Source organism: Odontomachus brunneus, unplaced genomic scaffold (genome assembly GCF_010583005.1).
Source record: "Odontomachus brunneus isolate Ranch 3 - 2012 unplaced genomic scaffold, Obru_v1 Obru_scaffold_012, whole genome shotgun sequence".
Classification (NCBI taxonomy): domain Eukaryota; kingdom Metazoa; phylum Arthropoda; class Insecta; order Hymenoptera; family Formicidae; genus Odontomachus; species Odontomachus brunneus.
The window spans coordinates 2,147,946-2,170,578 of record NW_022639462.1 but is presented as its reverse complement, the minus strand read 5'-3'; the positions used below and the strand labels follow the sequence as shown (position 1 = coordinate 2,170,578).

Sequence of the window (22,633 nt, the reverse complement as noted above, 5' to 3'; positions counted from 1 at the left end):
ACAACAAGCTTTCTGTTTTCACAATCTCTCCCTTATTATTTTTCTTATTAGAATTTAAAATTTAACAAAATTTGCAAACTTAGAAGGAATGAGAAAAGAGGAATTATAAAGCCAAAAATAGCAATTATATAAATTACTGTTACCTGGGAAAGACAGTAACTATTTGTCATCAAGGTGAGACAATAGCTTGTATAGCTAAAGAATGTAGGATCGACATTTCGACTCAGGATCTGATCAAATTAAAAACTATCGATATAGAAATTGATTAGTCGGTCATCGCCCATCTTTGATCTACAATCTTCTGAAATTCTTACATGGTATTTTTAATATATTTAATAAATTTTATCGGTTGATATGTATTAATTTAGGAAATCGAGAAACAGTTGGAAAACCAAGTATTACGTATCGTCGTTTTTATTTAGAAATTCAACGTATCGTCGAATTTTTTCTGTTAAGATTCGTACATAGCCGCGATCGCGCAGTAGATTACATTTAAAGACAGGGACCACGTGGTAAATACTGGTCGTAATACCTTGTCTCGGTTAATAAGAATTAGCTCCTTTGCTCCTTACTCGAAGTGTATATATAATACGATAATAAATAAGATATAAAAAACACGTACGTGTGTAAAAGAACCTCACCAATAGCGGGAGCGCCTTTTCACTTGTATAATAAAGTCGAAACAGTTAGCGGAACGTGCAAAAATGTACAAAATTTACGAAGGTACAAGGATCCATTCTCTACGTCCTTTCGACTGAACTCGCACATTGCACTTTTATCGACTACCGTTTTCCGGATTCACTTTAATGGTGACTTTGTTGTTGAGGGTGGAGGCGAGCTTCTCAACGCTGCCATGAGAATGTTTGTTCGAGTCTGAATTCGTTGTATCGCTGCTGGACGTTACTGCGTTCTCGGGAATGGTCTTCACGGGCGATTGATTCTCCTGAAACGGGAAAATGTTTACATTCTCCGCGTATCTTATCTCTATGAAAAGGAAAGATAGAAAGGAAATAACCTAATAATTTTATTGGGAAAAATAATCGATCACTAAATCCCGCGCAAAAATTTCAGGGAAAATCGTTTCAGGGAAAAATATGACTTTGAAAAATCGTTAGAATCGAGATTCGTAACGAGCTTCGTTGGTCACTTGACCTTTACGTCGTCGTGAAATGTCGCTTACCCCATGGACATAGTATACATGGACTCCGAATATCCTATGTTCTGTCGTCTAATAGAGTGAAGCCAACATCTACAAAGAGAGCGAGAATAGAGGGACTATACTTTTCTTCCTATTTTGTCACTTTTTTGTTGCGTGTGCATCCATTTCTCATTTCTATAATATTATAGAGCGCAACAGCACCTCTAGACTGGCAAGTAAACGTCTTACTTAAATCTTATTGCACACTTTGTCTGTGCAGAAAGAGACAGAAAACAGAAGAGCTGTACATATTGGCTCCTCTTTTCTGACTGTATGCGGAGTCTATATATATTATATTTATGATCTCTTTCTACATGTTGGGTTCACTTTTCTGGCCATATGCGGGGTCCATGTATACTACGTCCATGGCTTACCCCTTCAGTCTTTCTTCTGAGATTCGACCTTTGTAGGGTCGCCGCGAGCTCGTTCTGCAGCCTGGACACAACCGGACCGTTAGTGGACGCGTCGTCGGTGCCGTTTTTCTCGCGCGTCTGCTGCGACAAGAATTCCAGTCTCGATGGCTGCTTGGTCTCGCCCTCGTACGCGCCTATCCTAATGGCCACCTTGCCACCGATGGTCGATTTCGCCGGCTGAGCGCCGTTGGTCGGCGAGGCTGACGAGGGCGAAGTCTTGGCGAACTCCGCGACCGGGCTCGTCGCGGCGTCCTTGCCGTTGGACGTCGGCGGCTTACTTCCTCCGATATGACGCGGACTCCCGTTCGGGGCCGCGGACGGGCTCGACACTGGGAAGTACGTCGGCGGTGGCTTCGGTACCGTGTTGGGCGTCTCCTTCAGCTTGAAGGACTCGATGCTTTGCATCTCCACCGAGTCGTCGTTGCCGCGACTTTTAGAGGGAAGCGGAAGTGGAGGAGGCGCTGGTGGCGGTATCGGAGCACCCGTCGATGTCGACGTTGTTGCTGACGAGGTCCCATTGAGTATCCTCTTCTCTTGCTCCTGAAAATGTGGCGTGACGTAATATCAGTTGATACGCTAATTAAATAAGACGTTTATGAAGCGTAAATAAGCTGGGACGTCTTATGAAACAACGACGTTCTCCGTATAAATAGAGATAAGATTAGAAATTAAAATTACTATATTTCTTTCAGCGTTAAGTAGTTCTTTTTTCAATATTAGGTATATTTTACAATATTATTTTCTTTGGAATAGATTTGTGCGATTTTAAAATATATCTTCTATCTTGATATGGAAATATTGAATGTATCCTCGGAAAAAAATATATGGTGGTGGTAATTATATAATGGGTGATAAATGAGTTTTGTATGCAGAATATATAATTTAATAAACCTACTGTATAATAACAACTAAAGCTGAATACAGAACTATATATAGTTCTCTAATTCTCTATATAGTTCTCTTAATCAGGTTCGATAGTTACGAAATAGTTTATTAAATTGTATACATCGATTCTACATACAAAGCTCGTATAGTTGTCACCTAAATAGTTGCCATTACCATGAATTTTTCTGTTAATGTATAATAAATGCGTTAATAAGTTATCCTCAAACATTCGTGCTCGAAATTAAGCCGTAGTTGAATGTTAAATCGTTTATACGAAATTACTAACGTTGTAAGGCGTGATCGTGACAAGCACTTGTTTCCTCATCGTCGTATCACCTGCAGTATTCGTCTTTAAATGTCGCTTATCCATACTCGCGATTTCAAGTGTCGTAAATTATGCACACACACGCATACACACTAGCTTCAACGCGATTTAACACGTCATGTATTCGACTTTTTCCCTTCCTCCGTGTATTAATTGTCTAATCTTTTTTAGTGCCGTACTTTTTACACCCAATAAACAGTCGCATATTATTCTCTGTTATAGTTGATTATTTCGCAGTACTTGCAAAGTATATAACTGACGGTGAGAATAGAGAGTCAGTGCGGCAGCTTGGGTTAGGTTGATTTCACCTGGCCACTTGTACGTTCTTCTTATACCCTCTGTTCGATCGCAACGATACAGATATTTCAAAAGTCACAATTGCGAATTCACTTTCCCTGAAGCACGCAGTTGTCAGTACACTGAGAAAAAATGATTTGATATTTGTAACTATAATCGCACAGAGAAACAATTACTATAAATGTGATCGTCAAGAAAAAAAGATTATTCAATTCTACGATAATGTTGCGACAAACCTTATATATATGCTGTCATTATCGTTTTCGTGTCAGAACGACCAACAAATATATAGTTGAGGCCCAAAATAACTGTAATCTTAGTTAAATCAATCAAATTTTTTCTCTTAGTACTGGTTGGAAAAAAACTCTCTATCACTCTCTGTCTTTTTCACGGCGTTTAAGTCTCTTCTAACGTTTCCCGCTACAGCGAGGCGCGAGCGTTCTCCACGTGCGCGCGCGTGCGCGTCCTTATTTTCCTTTTCGTCTAATTACGACTGCAGGATCGCACGATCTCGCGTTTTGCGGTAATTCACCGGCGGCCGTCTTAAAGCCCGCCGATCGCGCGACACGACCACGACTCGTCGGGCAACTGAAGAAACGCGCGCAAGAACGTGCGTTACGCCGCTCTCCGGCGCTCTTATGTAACACCACCTATTATTTTGCACGTCTACCGCAATTCAGTAGGAAACCGTCGAACCGAAGGCGAAAGAAAAATGCGCCGACGCGGACGAAGACGTTGCTCTTCGCGTCGCGCTTCGCCAAGCTAGGCGCACCGCCGGATCGTCGTCTGCACGGCACGACGAAATCGCGACCGACTGCCGCCGACGATTGTAGTCATCGTTGAATTCGCGAGCGCGCCCGATAACGGTGATTAATGGACGATAAGGCGGTGAGCCGTCGACAAACCGAGACCGCTAATCAGCCTCTCTCGCTTGTGTAATGAACGAGTCGTCGCCTGATCGGCGAAAAATCGGCAAGCAGTGATTTATCGACAATAAAACGATATTTCTCAAATAATAATATCTGAACTTGGGCGTTCCACGCGCATATTGTAGCACGGAGTCGTCGTGTGTGGTGTGAGCACACCTGTGTGCTTGTTCTGTAACTTTTAACGACAATATCGTTATCGTCGAACGTCGTTGCGCACCTATTGTATTGATGTGTTATATCTGTGCGACGCGTAACGCTCACTTGCGTTACAGTTATAACGCAAGAGTGTTAAGAAATTACAGAAAAGCTCTGCGGGTCTATAAACACACAATCGCCGCTGGTTTTTCCTTTTTTTAATCACTCTCTAAATACCGCTTCTAAATAATCGCTGGTCTTCTAAGTCCGTAACGGACTTATGCACCGAGAGAAAAAAAATCTGAGAAATAGAAACATATCTCCGCGGTGGGCACTAACATATTTATTTGTATCAATATAAAATATTTTCCAAATAAGGAAACATACATTTTCTTAAAACTTCTTCATCCAAGCGATTGTTTATTCTATTTAAATAAAAAGATTTAAGAAAATATGTTATTAGCATCTACTGAATGTTTTATTTTTTAGATATTCTTACTCTCAGTATACAGTGGGAGTTTCGTATTATCGTCGAGCTGTCTTAATAGCATGTAGAACGAAATATACACGTATCCCAAGCGATGACTCGCACTCGCACTTTTCAACGATCATTAATTTGTAAACACGTTTTCTCGACTCGTATACCGGTCGATTGGCGACGCGAATATCACGCGCGCGGTAATACAAGAACTGAAACAGAACGCCGGAATGTACGTGACTTTAAGACGCAAACTGCTCGCTATCTTTCTCGTCGTTTCAACAATACCAGCCGCAACTAGTATGCGTGTCTGCAGGTACGTATGTCCGGACAGACGCGCCGGTACGTACGCGTTAAACACACGCACATCACTGCGTAGTCTGCACGCGCCACGCCGACACGATGACTATTCTGGTGCCTTCATAATTTCGTGTTCTTATCTGTTTGCACTGGCGGATTCTTGTTTATGCGGTTGTGTAATTAAGAGCGCGCGCTATTCGAGTCGCGCCTGCTAGCTCTGCTTCGAAGCGAAAGACTTTTTGAGCGAAGTAAAAGTACTCGAGTCTGGCCCGGACTTTTGATGTTTAAGACTGTTTGGTCTGTTTCGTTTCGAGGGTAAAATTAATTCCGCGATGCGGTTGCGGGGAGGCTCGGAATTTTGGAAAGTCCCCCGAGCGAGCTGTGTTTTCATGCAATCGTTAGGTCGAGTCGCATTGATTGCGTTAATTTTTCGCTCGTCATCGCAATTAATATCATGCATACGTGATGTATAATTTCGCGCTATAGTTCGTCTTACACTGAAATTCTAGTTTTACTTTGAAATTTGACATGAAATTTTATTATCTCAGTTATAATCGAGGCGTAATTTCTCGCTCTGTTGCGATTCAGCTGAATTTGTTAGTGGCTCGAGTTAATTCTTCGCCAACGGTATAGCGGCTTGCAAAATTGTTTAGACGTAACAAAGCTAGGAGTTCACCAAACTGTCAAAATTGGGAGTCGTTACTGACGGGTTTTTACCCGTCAATTATATTATTAATTATTATTATTATTAGTTATTAATATTATGGTTATTTATTATTATTGTTAGTTTGTTAGTGTTTTCAATTATATTATTACTGCCCAAGTCCGTTCCTAATGATTTTTAATTTTAAATTTGGTAAGCTCCCAATTTCAAACAACAAGTGCATCGACGCATACAGCGTGAAGGCATCGCACGATCGCAGTTCGTGCAATGCATTACGTCACTAATCAGTCCCGAAGATATGCTTATCACTGAATGGTACTACACCATCAGGTGGACTGTTGTTATCGCGTGAAAGTTAAAACGTCATGCATTTTGAATTTCGTGCGACGAAGTCGTCGCAGAAATGAACACTCGTGAGTTTGATTTGTGCAAAGCCCAGCAGAATTTCGCGAGAGATTTCTTGCGACATGCGTTATCACACGTGGAACGAGATTAATCTGTCGTGCAATTTTTAGAGTAAACGGCTTAATCACCGGGAATTATTTATCGTTTCTCACCTTCTCAGAAGCTTGATCCGCGGACTGAGCCTTTTGCTGAGCGGAATTGAACATCTTTTGGTGTGCACGCTTAAACTCCTCCATTAGCTGCGGGGAAAAGAGTCAATTTAAACTCGTTGTGACTCGAAACTATGATGAATAACATATTTCTTTCAACTTGAAATAATAATATAAATATAGTAATAATATAGTAATATAGTATAGTATAGTATAGTATAATAAATAATATAGTAATAATATAATAATAAATATAAATATATATTTCGTTTCGAGGGTAAAATTAATTCCGCAAGGCTCGGGATTTTGGAAAGTCCCCCGAGCGAGTGTTTCCACGTAATCGTTAGGTTGAGTCGCGTTGATTGCGTTCATTTATTTTAATAATAAATAATAAATAATAAATAATAAATATAATAATAATGTATATAATATATATAGTGGAATGATAATATAAATATAGTAGATAATATAAGTCAGAAGGGTCTACGTTATATGTAAATTCAATTATATGAGATTTTTTATTGTCGCATGTCGTGTTCTATGCGAAGTACATAGATAACTTGTTAATTATGAAGAAGTAACAATACACTCATAGAATTGCAGTCGACTGACCTTATCGTGTGTGACTTTTTGCTCCTGCGACCTTAAAGCTTCAGGATTCTGAGGCTTGCGATTGTCCGGAGTTTTTTCCTTTGGCGCTTCCGCTTTAGCGGCATTATTCATTCTCTGTGGAGGAAACAAAGTAATACGTAACATTAATGAATGAGCGAGGCAAAACATGATCGCGAGGCGTTTGAAAACATCGAGCAAACGTAATTACAAACAAATTACGAATCATTTCCGACATTTTTTCCCGTGTAATTTGTAGAGATAGGTACTTTTGCAGAGTGCGCGTAACTACAGTTTCGAGAAACTTGTTTCCCGTATAAAGATAAAGTATAATCCACTTGTTCATGAACGACGGGAGATTAAAATTTTTCTGCAACTCATTATATCTTGATATAGACTGGAGTGCTCTTCACCTCGTCGATAATGCTCATAATTTCCTGTCGCGATAGGTATGAAAAACTAAACTAAAAGATAGCACAGATAAGCGGATTAATCGCAAGTATCAGGGTCAACAACAACGGAGAGAGATCGGAGAGAAATTACGAATACATTCCACAAGTAAGACGGAAAAAACATAAGAAATATAGCGATCATGATATACGCGATAGCGTGCATACGTTATGATAGAAATGCGTAGTAAGAATTTTATATCCACATTGAGAAAATATACTTGAACATTTATTTGTGTGGGACGAAAATTTGTTTCACAGATAAGTAAAAATTTTACTTCACAGAAATAAATTTTCTTTTTCTCAGAGATAAACTTTATATATCACAAATAAATTTTCATATATCTTTTTCTCAATGAAGTCTCAGTAGTCTGACTCTATAATTTTCTAACGATGATGTTACTAGCATGATGTATCGTGTTGCGCAGCTTCTCTATTATATCTGCGTAACGACAATACAACGATAACATAACTCTGTCATTAAAATAATCAGTAGGCAGGCGCGATTCAGGTTTTATCCTTCGTCTTTCGAGTCGAACTGACCTTAACTCGTCCTCCTTTTGTAAGTTACAACTCCCTAAATCAGGGCTCAGAACAGTTTGCCAATTTCGGCCGATTCTTGGGAGTTACGTCTTTTATCTCCCCCTTGCCGCGCGGCGGTCTAGAAAGTAACGGTTGCGACTAATTGCGGCTCCAAGCTCAGAGGCACGACCGTCACTTTCTTGACGCCGAGCCCTGCCCTAAATGATAACAAATTTTTCACTCGCATTTCCGCAAAGTTTGCTCGCAATCTCGCCAAATCGTCGTCAACCTCCGTCTTGTCCAACGACGACGACCAAGATGTACCTGTTGTGCTCGCCTCTGCAACTCCTGCGTGATAGCAGTGCTCAAATCGGTGCTGGCGATCGGCGAGGTCCTGGCGGTGCAATTGCGCGCCGTCGCGTATGCGGCCGTTGAAGTCTCCGTTTTGCTGGCGACGCTGCTGGACCCGCCGGTAGCCGATCCGTACGACACGGTGGACGCGGGTTCGCAGGACGACGATGTCGACAGCGACGACGATGTCGACGCGGAGTCCTTGCTGCAGGACGACTCGAGGCTCGACTCAGTTTCCGTGGAGCCGGTGCTGCCCATCGACATGGTACTGCCCATTTGCATGCCCATAGCATTCATCGGTTTGGTCTCTGTAACGATGCGTGATATACAGGATGATTCGAATAATTGTAATGACATGAAACGTCTCAGAGACGAATCCATCTTAAATCTGAAATTAGAATTCATGACGGAACATTAAGCGTAGACAGCATTATTAATTGTACGCCTTCGAACGCCAAGTCGGACAACAAAACGCCATATGGGGAAAACTCCAATTAAAATGGCAGATTTCTGCAATATGGAGAAATTCTGTCTACTTATCTACTTCAGTAAGGCCTTGAAGAAGTGACCTTAGTAACACAGTTTTTATTTAATAAATAAAAGAATTATTTTTATGATTTTTATGATAAAAATTTTTGAAAGTTAATATCAAATTAAATGATGTTTAATGTGTTACATCATTCTTGTACATAATAATAGGTCACAGGAATATAAGTAATATCAAGTAATAACAAGATAATTTTTTACTGAAAGTATTGTTTAAAATGGATTTGAAATAAAAAGTTTAAAATTTAGAGTAAAATTGACATGAAATTTAAAGATGTATTGGGATCTATCTGACTCCATACGGCATACCGAGGATTAATGTGGTCATTATTAATGATGAAATAATTTCATAATAATAATTTTGGAGGCTCGAGATACATTTCAAGTAAAAATATCTATTTGTGAAAAAATTACGCGTGCGTAAGGAACTTTTGACCTCCAGAGATCTATGTTCCTAGATGGATTGCTATGATCATTAGGTAGGGGAGAATTTCTTTCAGTGCGGCGTTCGCTCGCTCGCTCGCAAATACCGTGTCCTATTGTTATTCCAATGATGCCGCGAGAGAAAAGTCGTCAAACCTGCTGGCCATTTGTAAGGAAGCGGCGGAGGCGGTGCAGGTGGACAAACTGACTGATGCACTTCCACGGTCGTTATCGTCTTCCTCTCGGCTTCGCTCTGTCTTTGCATGAGTTGCAGGTCTGCCAATCGATTGCCGACCGCTTGGCCGTCTTCCTGGACGCAGAATCATCCACGGGGCGCGTTAATACGTCTCGCTTATTTCATTCAGCCGGTCTGTGCAATCACTCAGCCGGCGAATATCTCAAGCGTGAGAAACTACTCGATAATAGAAAGCGGATCTTACGAAACGTCTTACTTTGGAGCTGTGATACATGGACAAGTCGTCCGCGGGGCCGTCGTAAATCACGTCTTGCTGTCGCACGTTATCTCGCCGATAAGCCAAGCGCCGATTAGCCTCATCCCGTGGATTCGCATCGAAATCGTGTACCTCGTAGTCGATCCTAGGCGCCACCGGATCGTAAAGCGGTTCGTTGTCAATGTCATCTTCATAATTGCCGCGCGGGTTGTAATGATATTGACCGCCTGGTACAGGCCGGTGATTCTGGTTCTGGTTCGAGCTCTGATTAACACGAATTACGGTCGTGTTATTCGGTTTTCGCGTCCATTCCGGCGCCTAAAAAACGGTCACGTCAAGTCGGAGTCAAGTTCGGATGCCCAGTCTCTCCGTCTCTGTTTCCATATTTTGTCGCGTTTTATAGAAGTGGAAACAGAGCGAATTGCAGTTTGGAGACGAATACGTGATGCGCGTATGTGTGATGGAAAATATAATTTGATTAATATTATAAGAATTACAGCAGAATTGCAGATACGCAATTTAATATGTTGCTTTCGAAAAGTCTGACGATTTTTTATAATTATCCTCGGCACGCGCGCAATTTAAACGCGGGAATTCGATTATAACATTTCTTTTCAAAGGAAGAAAGGCACAAAGAAGAATTATCAAAATTGTAGCGGTCTCTTAAATCGCATCTCGTCAATTTCTTTATTATTATTAAATATAAACGACAGCTAATAGTAAAAATGAGAAATAAATGTGAGCAATAAGAAATATAATAAAAATTTTTTTAGAATGTATATATATAAACAAAAAATATAATTGTATTTATATGAATTATTATTATTATATTATTATTAAATTATTATTATTATATTATATAGATTTATATCAACAAAAAAATTTTTAGATTATATCTTATTTTGTGCGCGTGTATGTGCTACAAACATTAAAAAGATCAAGTACAATTTATTATAGAAGATTGATATAGTCGATTTCATCAACTCTGCGGTCTGCTAACATGCGGCCGAAAGATCTTTTTTTTCAAATTAATTCTATATAACGCAATCGCGTTGGAAAGTTTCGTATTAAACCTTTACCTGCTCCACGTGCGCCCAATCCGAGGAGGAGCTGCAACTGCTAGTAGACAGCGCTAGGGGACAGCACATTCTGCAACATATCCCGGAAATCAAGACAGAATTTATATACGTGTTCGCGCGCGGCTGATTACGCAAGCTAGTCCGACTTCTAAAGAACGGAATTCGTGCGGGACGGGGATTTTTGCGAGGAGGCCGGCAACGAGGAACAGGATGAATGTTTACGTGGCGGCAAGGAATTCGCCGGCTCTGGCGATTCTTATCGCGAAATGTCCTATTAATGGACCGACTTTCTCCCGGTGTAAATTCATTGATGGCACCCGATAACGGCTCGCGACCGGCTAGCTCTGTGTATGCACGTGCACATACATATATATCTACGTATACGTAGCGAGTGCCGCGGATAAGAGTCACGCGGCCACTCTTTGCGCGTCGCAAAAGCGATTTGCGCAATGATAAACGGAACCGGTGCGATCGGTAATTGCGATCGGTAGCGCGATGTCGATTATCGAGCGACGCTCGCAGCCTGTCATTTCGTGTCGTGCGTTCCATCCGTTTCGAGAAGTCCGCGACGCGATCGGCGCACACGTGTATTAATATCTCGCGTGATTTCGAATCGATCGGAAGCCTTCTTCGTGTCACAATTTTTTCTCTTTTCCCTTTCCTTCCACTTCATCGCCGCTAATCATCAGACTGTAACGCTGACCTGCCGTTTCTGTTGCAGGCGTCGTCGCGCGGGTACCGCTGATGCATCCTGCCGTCCTGGTGCTGATGCTGCGGCGAGGACGACGGATTGCTCGGCTGGGGCGGCGGGCTCGCGGCCACCACGCTGGACGTCTCGGAGTCGTAACCGCTGGAGCCGCGCGTCCAGAGCGGCTCGGGACAGTCGTAAAGGTGATTGGGCGTAGGTCGTTGCACCACGAGGTCGAGGATCGCCGAGCTGCGCATCACCTCGATGGCCCTCTCGAACGGCAGATCGGTGAGTCGCTGTCCGTTGCACCAGATTATTACGTCGCCGGCCTTCAGACCGGCCGCACGTGCCGGCCCGCCTTCCCTCGTGCCCTAAACGTTTATATTCGTTGAAGATTAGCCCGCAGTTTTGTCAAATTTCATTTTTAAAAAAAGTATAAAAAAGAAGCCAAGTGCACGCATTAGCATTATTTGTCCTTACAAAAAAAGATCGTTATAAATAAATTACAACAAAAGTTCAGTTAAAAGATATTTTTAAAAATATTATTAAAACAATCTTATTCAGTTCAATTGTATTCTCGCAAATACTCTATTGAAAAATTAAAGACAATTTTATACTTTCTACAAAAGTAATGATATCAAGAGATTTATGCCAAGTACGAATGATTAATCGTTTTAGTTTTTACTTTTATAAACATATGTGGTTTCGGCTATATAATATATTTATAAATTAAGTATTATTAATATATTAGTAACATATTATTAAATAAAAAATAATAATCGTTGAAAATTAGTCCGCAGTTTCGTCAAATTTCATAAGACGTAACACTCAAGACGTTAAATCCCGACTTTAGCGAGATGTAACTTTATTGCTTCGATCAGGCTCATTCTTGATTCGTGTTTATTTAACGTTCTTTATTTCTCGGGTATGTTGATTTAAAACTACAATTAGAAGATATAAAAGTCTAATGAATAAGATGAGAAAATTAGCAGTTTGGGGATATTCAATTTCGATTTTTTGAAGAATATATCCTGTTGCTCCAATCAAGCTCATTCCTGACTCATTTTTGTTTTATGTTCATTATTTTTTTAATATGTTGATTGAAAGTATATTAAAAGATATATGTGGTCTGTTCAGATGTACTGTTACACAGATGCAATAAATTTAAAAAAAGTGAGATAAAATATATTTATAAAATATATTTATTTTACTTTAACTTATTATACCAGTGCAGCAGTGCAGTTGAAAAGAACAAACCTAAAGACTGTGTCCACGTGCGAGCATTTAGTCACAAAGATAGATATTCTTTGTTCCTAACACGACATACGTACGAATTTCTTTAATCATATTCAAAACGGAGAAAATGTTTCAACGCGAGGTGAAAACTCTCGAGGAAGCTGTTGGTTCTTATGTGACGTAAGCAATATTAATTGCTATCAACCTGAACAGTGAGACCAGGCACGATGCCCCGGCAAACGCCGCAGCCCAGGCGACCCTTTTCGCCAACGAGAATCCGAATTCTGACTTCTGCGCTCGGGATGCCACCTAAACCAGTTTCGTTGTATTGCAGCTGCTGTTGCTGTTGCTGCACCATGTGCCAAGTAACCGGATCGTTCGGGTTGCTTTGCGAATCATAAAGGATTTTTGTAAAACGAGAGGATGCATCGCGCGAATGCGAACGTTAAGATGCGCAGAAAGAGAAAGAAAGAGAAAAAAAGAGAGAGAAAGAGAGATATTCGCGCAAGATTTTAATTAAGTTTCGATACTTACTCCTTCACGGGTATCATCCCTACGCCTGCAATACAAATCGAAAGTCATAAGTTCCCGCTATCAGCAACGAGATAGAGATTATTGCGCGTACGCACTACTGTTATTAATTATTTTTCTTTTCTTTCCGAAACGCGAGGCTATCTCGTACACAGCGTAGAGAACTGATTTACGTTCGAGGTAACTTCGCGCTGGAGATAATTAAGATACAGAGATAGTTACTTCGAATTTTGAGCACCAGCACTTGCTGATTCTTTGCCAGCAACGCGACTTCCTGATGCACCGCGTCCTCCACCGGGTATCCGTTCACACGTAAGATCTGATCGCCCACCTGAAAGCGACACAAGACTCGAGTGCCGAAACCGTTAGCCGGGAAATGAGATTGCCGTGTCATGTCTGGCGGTCGCGAAGGAGAATTAGAGGTATCGCGATCGCAAAAAGAGTGCGTACCCTCAATCCGTTCCGATGGGCTTCGCCGCCTGGCTGGACGTCGCTGACGTAAAACCCGGCGGCGTATTCTCGTCCACCCCGCAAGGAGAATCCGAAGCCGGCGTTACCGCGACGCCTCAGTCGTACGTTCCTGGTCACGCCAATGACGGCCATCCTGCTGCCTCCTGCCGGGTTCCCAGGACCTCCACCGGTCGATGATCCCGTGCCAGCACTTGACGCGCTGGAAGAGCCACCGGACCTGTCGTAAAAAGGATGCATATAAATAACGCCATTTCGTACGCCGGAGTCGAGCAGGGAAATGCAGCCGACGTGAATTCGATTGCCCAGTTCAAGGGCTTCTACTGAAAGTCAAAACGTGAACGCGACTGGCGCGAATGTTCAAACTACGCCGCTGTAAAGCACGCCGATTAATTCTCAGCGTAGCTATTGTCTTTTATTTAGACGTTTTTCAAAAAGGTTAAATATGGCTTGTTCGACGAATCTCTTCGTTCGGAGCCTCATTATCTTAGTCGGAAAAATGAAGCCGAACGGGCAGCAAGGAAATTTCAGATATCTCCCACATTCGTTCCGCCGCTCGTCTCGTACGTTTTCTCGTCGGCACGGCTATATCCGTCGCCCAACGAGAAGCGTCGCTGTAATACCATCGCGGTCTTATTTCACCTTCGCGAGTAATTGTCTCGCAAAGATCCTCATTTTCCCCCCTCGCTTCGACGGACGAATGAACGAACGACTCGGTACCTTTGTTCGGCCCCGCCGACCTTTTTCCACCTCGCTGTGAAATTAATGACCACACCTGGCGCACCGCGCGCCGCCGGCACGAGGAAGGAAGGCAGGCAAGCGAGCTGAGGAAGCGGAGGTGGTGCGCCAAGGAACGTCAGGTAAAGGTGGAGGAGTCGCGAGGAATTCCACGGGCGCGAAGACCAAAAAGAGATGCAAACAGAGAGAGAAAGAGAGAGAAAGAGAGAGAGCCAGTCATACGGCGAAGTCGAACCGAGATGAAGCTGAACAGGGACACATCGCTAATGACGCTGCGAATCCATCTTCCCCGTCGGACATTGAAAAGATTATGCGCAACATGAACGCGGCTGAGACGTGGATAGTCGTCGGGACGCGCTGTAGGACACGCGAACGACACTGGGTAAATGACAGTCATTAGCGGGAACGCGAGTCTGGTCTAGAATGACTCTGCTTCTCCTTCACCGAAGCGCCGTAGGGTCTTCCCTTTCTCGGCAACCCCGGCAACCTCTCGGTCTCTTCCGTTCTCTTCCTCGAGAGGAAACCGCTCAAGGAAGAGTTCTCGACAGGTCTCGTGGTTCCTCACTCGGTATAGTGTCAATTTTCGGAGTGGGCGTAGGCGAGCGTGAGAACCTTCGCGGGGAAATCGGAGCCGCGGATCGCATTCGGTCGTGGGATAATAACTATTTTATTCCGCGGCCACCGACATCAGCATCCGCGGAATGCGCATATTCTGCGTTACGTAACACCGTCGTGGGATAACGACTATCTTAACGCGTCTAATCGTGGCTTCTTTTTATGTAATGGGACCTGGCACGTTCGTGCGCGACGGCAGAAGCGACGGTCGTGCGCAAAAGTCCAATTGCCACTTCGTGCCGGAAGATCTCTTTTGTGCAATCGCCGGGGAGGACAATGGAGGTGCATGTGGCGTTCCTCGCGCGCGCGGTTGTCCCGCGACGACGTGAGCCTGTAACACGGGGAAGACGTACCGTTACCGTCGTCGATATCACCGTTTGACGATCGAGGCACCGAATGTGTTACGACTATCGCAAACGTCTCTCGCACGTCTCTCACCCAATCCGCACTGTCTTTCTGGCCAGGTGACCCGCCCGTGTCACGATCGCGACCGTCGTGCTCATACACATCGTATTAATCCGGAACTCGATATTCCGCTCACGAATTATGCTAATTCCCGCCTCGCGGGCGGGAGAGCGCAACGTGCCGACGCGTGAAAGAGTTAACGGAAGAAATTTCGAACGGGGGACTACGATATCATGCGAGAAAATTCACTGTCCACAGGACTGTTTCAAAAAATTAGTTATATTTCAGTGTAAAGTGCCGATAATTTATTTTAAATAAAGCGCTTGTCGAACAATATTATATATTTCTTGGCACTCTCTACATTTCTTAGAGTGGAATCTCACTCAGAGCAAATGAGAAGTGTCTTCACTTGAAGTAATATCGAAGATATCGCCACTCGAAATCGCAACAGCGAAGTTTTCACTCGAGTTTAGAGTGGATTCTGACTCTGTATGAGCGAATGTTACATTCGATTAGAGTGAATGTCTAGTGACGGTAAAGTACATCAGATTCATTCTTCAATTTTGCGTAAGAATATTCACTTTTTTATGTATAAAAACGCTTCTAAAAGAGGCTTAGAAGCCACCTGATTGGCTTAGAAGCCACCTGATTGGCTGAGAAGCTACATTCAAGGCATTATTATCGATAAAAGAGAGTTCAAAATATGGGTATGTATGAGTAAATATATAAAAGAGAGTTCAAAATATGGGTATGGGCCTTTGTATGAGTGAAAAATTATTCGAGTGACTTAGTAGTCATCTTACTTTTTGAAATTTCACTTTAAAGTCGGTATTAATAGTCGTTACTTGAAACTTTCCTCAGCTGAGACAGATTTGGGTTCAAAGAGCAATCTCGCTTGAAAAGAATTTCAAGTAACAACTATTAAAACAGGTCTCTCGGGCTTGTCATGTTTTGAATTCGGATCGCACGTATGTCGATGCAATAATAACAGGACATCTCTGAATCAACGATTACAAATTCCATTCGCGTCTTATGCTAATCATAACGAAAGGACGGGTTTGTGAATCAACTTGGATCAACTTGGTGACAATTTAAAAAGAAAGTCGGCCGGTCGAGCGCGTTGAAGCGCGTGAAACATATTTTTCGCTTGCTGTTAAGCACGTGCTGCGATAACGATGCGTTCAAGCATTGTCGCTATCGTCACCGTTATCATACACCGCGTTGCTCTATTTCTCTTATTTTTTGCATGACGTTATTTGTTATTATCATTATTCGCTTGAGCATTATAGTGCGAGGCACGAAGGACGCGAGGAACGTCCAGCTCGCCGACAATGCGGAGAAAGTTGATGCAAGGCTGCAAGGAACACGGAAAGGCACGCCCTGACGAGTGTTCTCGTCCTTTCGACTCTCATGACTACTCCTATGGCTCGCTCTTCGTGCCTTGCGCTCTTGAAAGGCGAAGGATCTGTAATACATGTCGGTTCTGCAGAAATCGCAAACAAAAGCGAGAGAAATCTTAATCCCGCTGATCTCTTCATTTCCCGTACGCGTCTAATGATCACGAATTTGAAGATTACGACATACTTCATAAACGTTTTAATATGGTTTAAATCAAATATATGCGTTTTATATGTTCTATTGGGACATATTTCAGAAATTTAAAATATTTACTATGTTACAAAATTAAAAAGAACGAGTTTTAGTAGAAATTTAAAGAATTCCTAAATACAGTTAATCTTAAATATGGTAAAGTTTGAAAAGTCGTTACATTGTATTTCCACGGCGGCACTTTAAGCGTTTTAACCTCAGGAATGATCGAGTGAAACACGCGTTGCTGCGAGACTCTCGACGTCTAACTTTAGAACTGGTAGCAAGCAGTCGAACCAGAAGTTGACAAATTGTTACCAGGCGCGTTTAACGCACCGCCGGCGATTCGCCTTCTGGTCTGGTCTCTGTAGCCACCAGCCTATGGTTAATCTCCCCATAGGCAAATTATTGCAACATTGTATAAGCTTCGATCGTTACGCGTGAAAATAGTTTGTGACTGACCATGTTGATTTTTACGTCACGATATTGCCAATTAAACCACACGAGTGTCGCGGCGAGTGTCAATAAAGCTGCGCTTTTCAAAAGCGCATTCTTTCCGACCAGTTCCTTGAATGAAAAAGACCAGTTTTGAAACGGGTCTTGGTGACTTAAGGACTTAAAATATAACGCCATTAAAAGCAGCCAAACAGTTTTTTTCTGTTTCTTCTTAGGCGCACACGAACGCCTAGAGATACAAGTTTCTTTCTTTTCCTGCTTAAAGGAAGACGGGTAAACTCATTGTTGCCTCTTATCCGCGATGCTGATTAACTATCTTTATGAGAGCCGTTACTTCTCGATAGCAGTGCCTATTGTTCCTGAAATTGCGTATTTCGACAGTTTAAATATAGAGAAAAAAATCGAATATTATATATAATATATACAGGGTGGCCCATGTAAAGTGTTACAAATTAATAACTCTAAACATATTTGTCCTATCAAAAAGTTGTTCATGAGAAAGTTTCATATATTTGAGGGGCTTTTCTAACTACGTAAACAAAAATCCACTTTCGTCCCCTCTTGAAGAGGAGCGGGGGGTAACTTCAAAGTTTCAAATAGGACCCCCTATACAATGTTACATATTTGGATTCTACGGGAAAAAACAAGTAAACTTTGTCTGAAATATTTCTTTGGGAAATACTCCTATCAAAAGTTATAAACATTTAAACTTTAATGTAGAATGCATTGAAATTAATGATAAATTAAATAAGACTCAGTTTTTCTGTTTTGTTTTATTTTATTAAATGTTCGAACTGTTGACTATTAATATCTAAATACCTATTAATTCTTTTTACAAAACTTTGCCTAACTCTTAGCTTGCACTAAGGTGACCCCAGAAGTGTTGTTTAGAGTTAGGCAAAGTTTTGTAAAAAGAATTAATAAGTGTTTAGATGTTAATGGTCAATAGTTCGAACATTTAATAAAATAAAACAAAACAAAAAACTATAAGTCTTATTTAATTTATCATTAATTTCAATGCACTCTACATAAATATACTACATATCTACATAATACTAAAGTTTAAATGTTTATAACTTTTAACAGGAGCATTTTCCAAAGAAATATTTCAGACAAAGTTTACTTGTTTTTTCTCATAGAATCCAAATATATAACGTTGTATAGAGAGTCCCATTTAAAACTTTGAAGTTTCCCCCCGCCCCTCTTCAAAGGGGGACGGAAATGGATTTTTGTTTACGTAGTTAGAAAGACCTCTCGAATATATGAAACTTTCTCACGAACAAATTTTTTTAGGACAAATATGTTTAAAGTTATTAGCTTGTAACACCTTACGTGAGTCACCTATATAATATTAATATAATATATAATATAATATATAAATAACAATATTAATATTAATATAGAGAACGTATTAGATAAACGAATAAATAACAGCGACGCATTCAAGCGAATCTGTCGGTTGAAGAGCACGTGACCTCGAAAACAATAACGTATATATACTGAGAAAAAAATCTAAAAATTACTTAATACTTATTTAGTGAGCACTAACAGTAGGTTCTACTAGAAGTATGTACTTATAAACATAAATCTTTTATTTAAATACAATAAATACTTACTTTCACGTCAAGAGCTAAAATTTTTTTATAGTTTCAAAAAAATTTATATTTTCTTATTTAAAAATATTTTATACTAATGTCAATAAATATACTATTATTATACCCCCAAAATAAATATTTACTATTTCTTAGATATTTTTTCTCTTCATATAAGTACATAATAAACAAACGATCACAACAGTCCTTGACGTGAAAGTGAGTGTAAACGGAAGACATCATGCGTGATTCCCGACTTATATAATCAATCAAATCATGTGTGAGACGTGTTACATTGTTTCGTGCGCGCGATCATCGTGTTGTTTCAAGTATCTTCGTAACGTCTTGAAATGTGGTAATTATTTCTCGTTCACAAGTGGAACATTAATTTGAAAGAAACATATACAGTTTAGAGCCTTCGTCTCTTCTTCATATATCGATATTTATCAGGGTAATTAATCAATAAACCCTTTCTTGTTTTAGCCTACCAGAACTTGTAGCCACATGATGAATGCGATTCCCGTTTGTGATCAATTTTGTAATCGTCGCAATTGCCAATTTTTTTTTAATTTTTTATATATGATGGGTTACAGAATTATTTCGATCGTCATTAACGCTGCGTGCTAGTCTTTCAAAAATCAAAAGTCTTACGGAACAAGAACCATGTGTTTGACAAGTTATAATTATCCGTGAAACGGGATATTTCCTCTCTCTCTCTCTCTTTCTCTCGCGCGCGCGCACAATCGCGTGGAAAGCACCATGCTCCTCGATTTTTGTTCTTTTAAACGCGATGTACGACACGCGAGCATGTTCTCAAAGTATCGGAATTTATCGTGTACTTTTCTTTAAATCGTTACACGCCGCGAAAACGATCGCGGTCGCGAGTACAGTACGGTAAAATGAAGTGAATAAAGAACGATCGATGTGGGACTGCGGCTGGACGCTGAGCGGATGCGGAGCGGCGCAGTCAGGATGTAACGATAGGTTTCATCGATGGACCTGGACAACTGGACATCATTGGACATCATCGCGGAATGGTGAGTGCATCATACGAACGTTCACGGAGCGTCATTGCTGCGTACACGGAAGAAAATAATTTTGTTCTTTTAGCAAAATCGTCGTTGCTACTACATATTCGTAGTGACATCAAAAAAATTTAGTTGACGTAACTAATTTTACAAATTATTGGTTATCAAAGGAGAAATAATTTCGTTGCCAGGATAGAAAAAATATGTTGAGCGTACTTGTCCTAAGAATCACGTTAACTTGCTATTGATGCAAAATAATGTATTTTTAGCAAATTTATTTGCTATCGGAGCAAAACTGCAACTGTTTATATAAATCCATCATGGTTATTATAGCAAAATAATTTGTAGATTCAGCAAATTATATCCTGTAAATAGTGATTAGTACTCTTAGCAAATCTTTTTCATATAGTAACGAAAATATTTTGCTAGATCAGCAGAAAATTTGCTGGGCCAACAAATTCTCCGTACAGTTACGCGTGGACGTAAATCGCGCGGAGATTTACCCGACGAGGAAATGTGTCACCGCCCAGATTACTTGCATTTTTTAACAGAATACTTAAGCAGGATTTAGGGCAGTTATTTAGCGAGTCAGATTGTTTCCGACTTTTATAGCTCTGCTCGAACTTGTTTCGTTCCGAGTCTTAAAATGGTATTAATTGCCAATTCTTACCCGGTTGTTCCGGCTCACTCGGATCATCATAGGATCCACGCTCTGATGCCTCGCAACTGGAGCATCTATAGCCGCAGTTGGAAACAGAACACATGTTGTGCGCACATTACAAATTACACGCTCAAATATAGAAACTTTCCTCTAGCTCTGACTCGCAGAGTGACACGTTCCAGTTTCGCGCTATCGATTTACGAAATTCATGCCTGTGCGTCACTCGCCAGGCAGCATACCATATCACTCGAACATAACGAGGGACTATTGCGCGGCGATCATGCGAATTTCGCGCAGCACGCGGGAGCGTGTACTGCATCGCCATTTCCCGAGTAAAATTCGTTTTCGTCACGGCCGAATTGCCGGCCTAACTATGCCTGCGCCGATGTCTAGAACGGCGCGAAATGGTCAAGAAAGAGATGGACGAAGTCGGGCGTGTTTCGCGTTTCTTCCTTTCACGCGCGGCCGGCCACGTTTCTTTCGATCCGGGGAATCCGCGATCTTTGTTCGATCGATTCACTTGCGCGCGGTTTCGATCATCGACCGCGATCGGAGGTCATGGCGATTCGTTGATCCACGAGAGGATTTCGCGGTTTCGATCATCGACCGCGATCGAGAGTCACGTGTGAACCATCGTAGACGACATCTCTAGGTAAAGTAAAAGAAAAAAAAAAAGAAGAAAAAATGAAGAACAATCGATGATTAATCAATCACTTTCAGACGCGCTCATTTTTTGCGTAAAATAGATTGGGAGACCGGAGCTATGATCCCAGAGATATGTTGTTTATGTACTTTTTTTAGTATTTATCTTGAAAGGACCAATGGATATAGAGAATCACGAAATGGTCCTTTTAGAACATAAATATTTTTCCCTGAGTTTCATCAAAATTGGAATATTACAGTTAAAAAGAAGAAAAAACTGATTTAGTAATAGCAAAGTAAATTTTTTAGCTTCTCGAAATTTTCTATCAATATTCTCCATCGCGAATCAAGTTAAATAATGTGTCACTAGTTGAAATGAAGTTTGTTACAAGTAGATGATATATTCTGTTTCGAATGATAAAAGAAATTCTTATTCATAAAATGATGATAATTGAGCATATATGAGTACACTAGGTAAAGTTGGCTTATAATTAAGAGCCGGCAGAAGAGCTATAGAGATCTCTCGCGGAGTCTTCAAAACAACTAATCAGAATACATATTTTAATATGTTACATATGTAACCTTTTTTTATCTATACTGAACTATACTTTTTTTAAGCTATACTGAACAACTGAATCTAATATTCCACGTTGCTGCATATTTATGTATTTTAGTTATTATAACATAAAATATACAGTTAAGAGGATCGTGGTGGGCATTAACACATAAAAGAGGATTGCTTTTATCATATTTGTACAGTCACAACAATTATATTAAGAAAAAATATTTGGTATTTGTAATTATATATAATTACGTAGAGCAATATAATTACTATAAATTATGGCCAAAAAAACCATTTTTGTATTAAAATCTAGTAAAATATTAGCAATAATAAACTTATATGCAAGTTGCTACAACTACTTTACTATAGCTAAGGTCAGAAATAATAAAAAATAGCTATAATTTTAATTAGATCAACTATTTTTTTCTCAGTTATTTGATTGTAAAAAGTTGTAACATCGAAATTCTGAAATATTGAGACAACTATAGCCCCAGTCTTCTCTATCGAATAATATCGAAATGAATGCTCCAGTTTGACTATTTAAGGACTTCTTTTTTTCATTGTTCCACATACGACATAGACGTTTGTTATATTCTGCGGTCGAATTGCACGAGAATTTACGATGTACACGTACCAATGAGAAATTTTACTGCGATAGTTTAGAAAGCAAGAGAAGTGACACTGACCGCGGCCGATCTCTGACGTCCGCCACCGATGATAAATCGCGCGGAATATCGATCACAGGGAAAGTCTCCAGTCTCCAGTCTCCAGTCTCTCTCTCTCTCTCTCTCTCTCTCTCTCTCTCTCTCTCTCTC

The 22,633-nt window shown here is 40.8% G+C and overlaps 1 protein-coding gene across 2 annotated transcripts in view; it reads right to left on the bottom strand.

Annotated features, from left to right (window-relative positions):
* Window positions 1–383: 383 nt before the first annotated feature.
* LOC116840855 overlaps window positions 384–22,633 on the bottom strand; it is a 58,221-nt gene continuing 35,971 nt past the window's right edge. The window contains exons 2-14 of one of the 2 annotated variants that reach the window (XM_032808132.1): window positions 13,515–13,752; window positions 13,287–13,395; window positions 13,068–13,092; window positions 12,739–12,919; window positions 11,313–11,668; window positions 10,610–10,679; window positions 9,531–9,848; window positions 9,235–9,388; window positions 8,083–8,417; window positions 6,791–6,904; window positions 6,182–6,268; window positions 1,573–2,151; window positions 384–943 (exon numbers count right to left, since the gene is read on the bottom strand). In XM_032808132.1, coding sequence (XP_032664023.1) covers window positions 776–943; window positions 1,573–2,151; window positions 6,182–6,268; window positions 6,791–6,904; window positions 8,083–8,417; window positions 9,235–9,388; window positions 9,531–9,848; window positions 10,610–10,679; window positions 11,313–11,668; window positions 12,739–12,919; window positions 13,068–13,092; window positions 13,287–13,395; window positions 13,515–13,752 — 2,734 coding nt within the window. In that variant the 3' untranslated portion in view covers window positions 384–775. The remainder of the gene's footprint in view (window positions 944–1,572; window positions 2,152–6,181; window positions 6,269–6,790; window positions 6,905–8,082; window positions 8,418–9,234; window positions 9,389–9,530; window positions 9,849–10,609; window positions 10,680–11,312; window positions 11,669–12,738; window positions 12,920–13,067; window positions 13,093–13,286; window positions 13,396–13,514; window positions 13,753–22,633) is intronic. The other variant, XM_032808134.1, reaches the window with a different exon arrangement.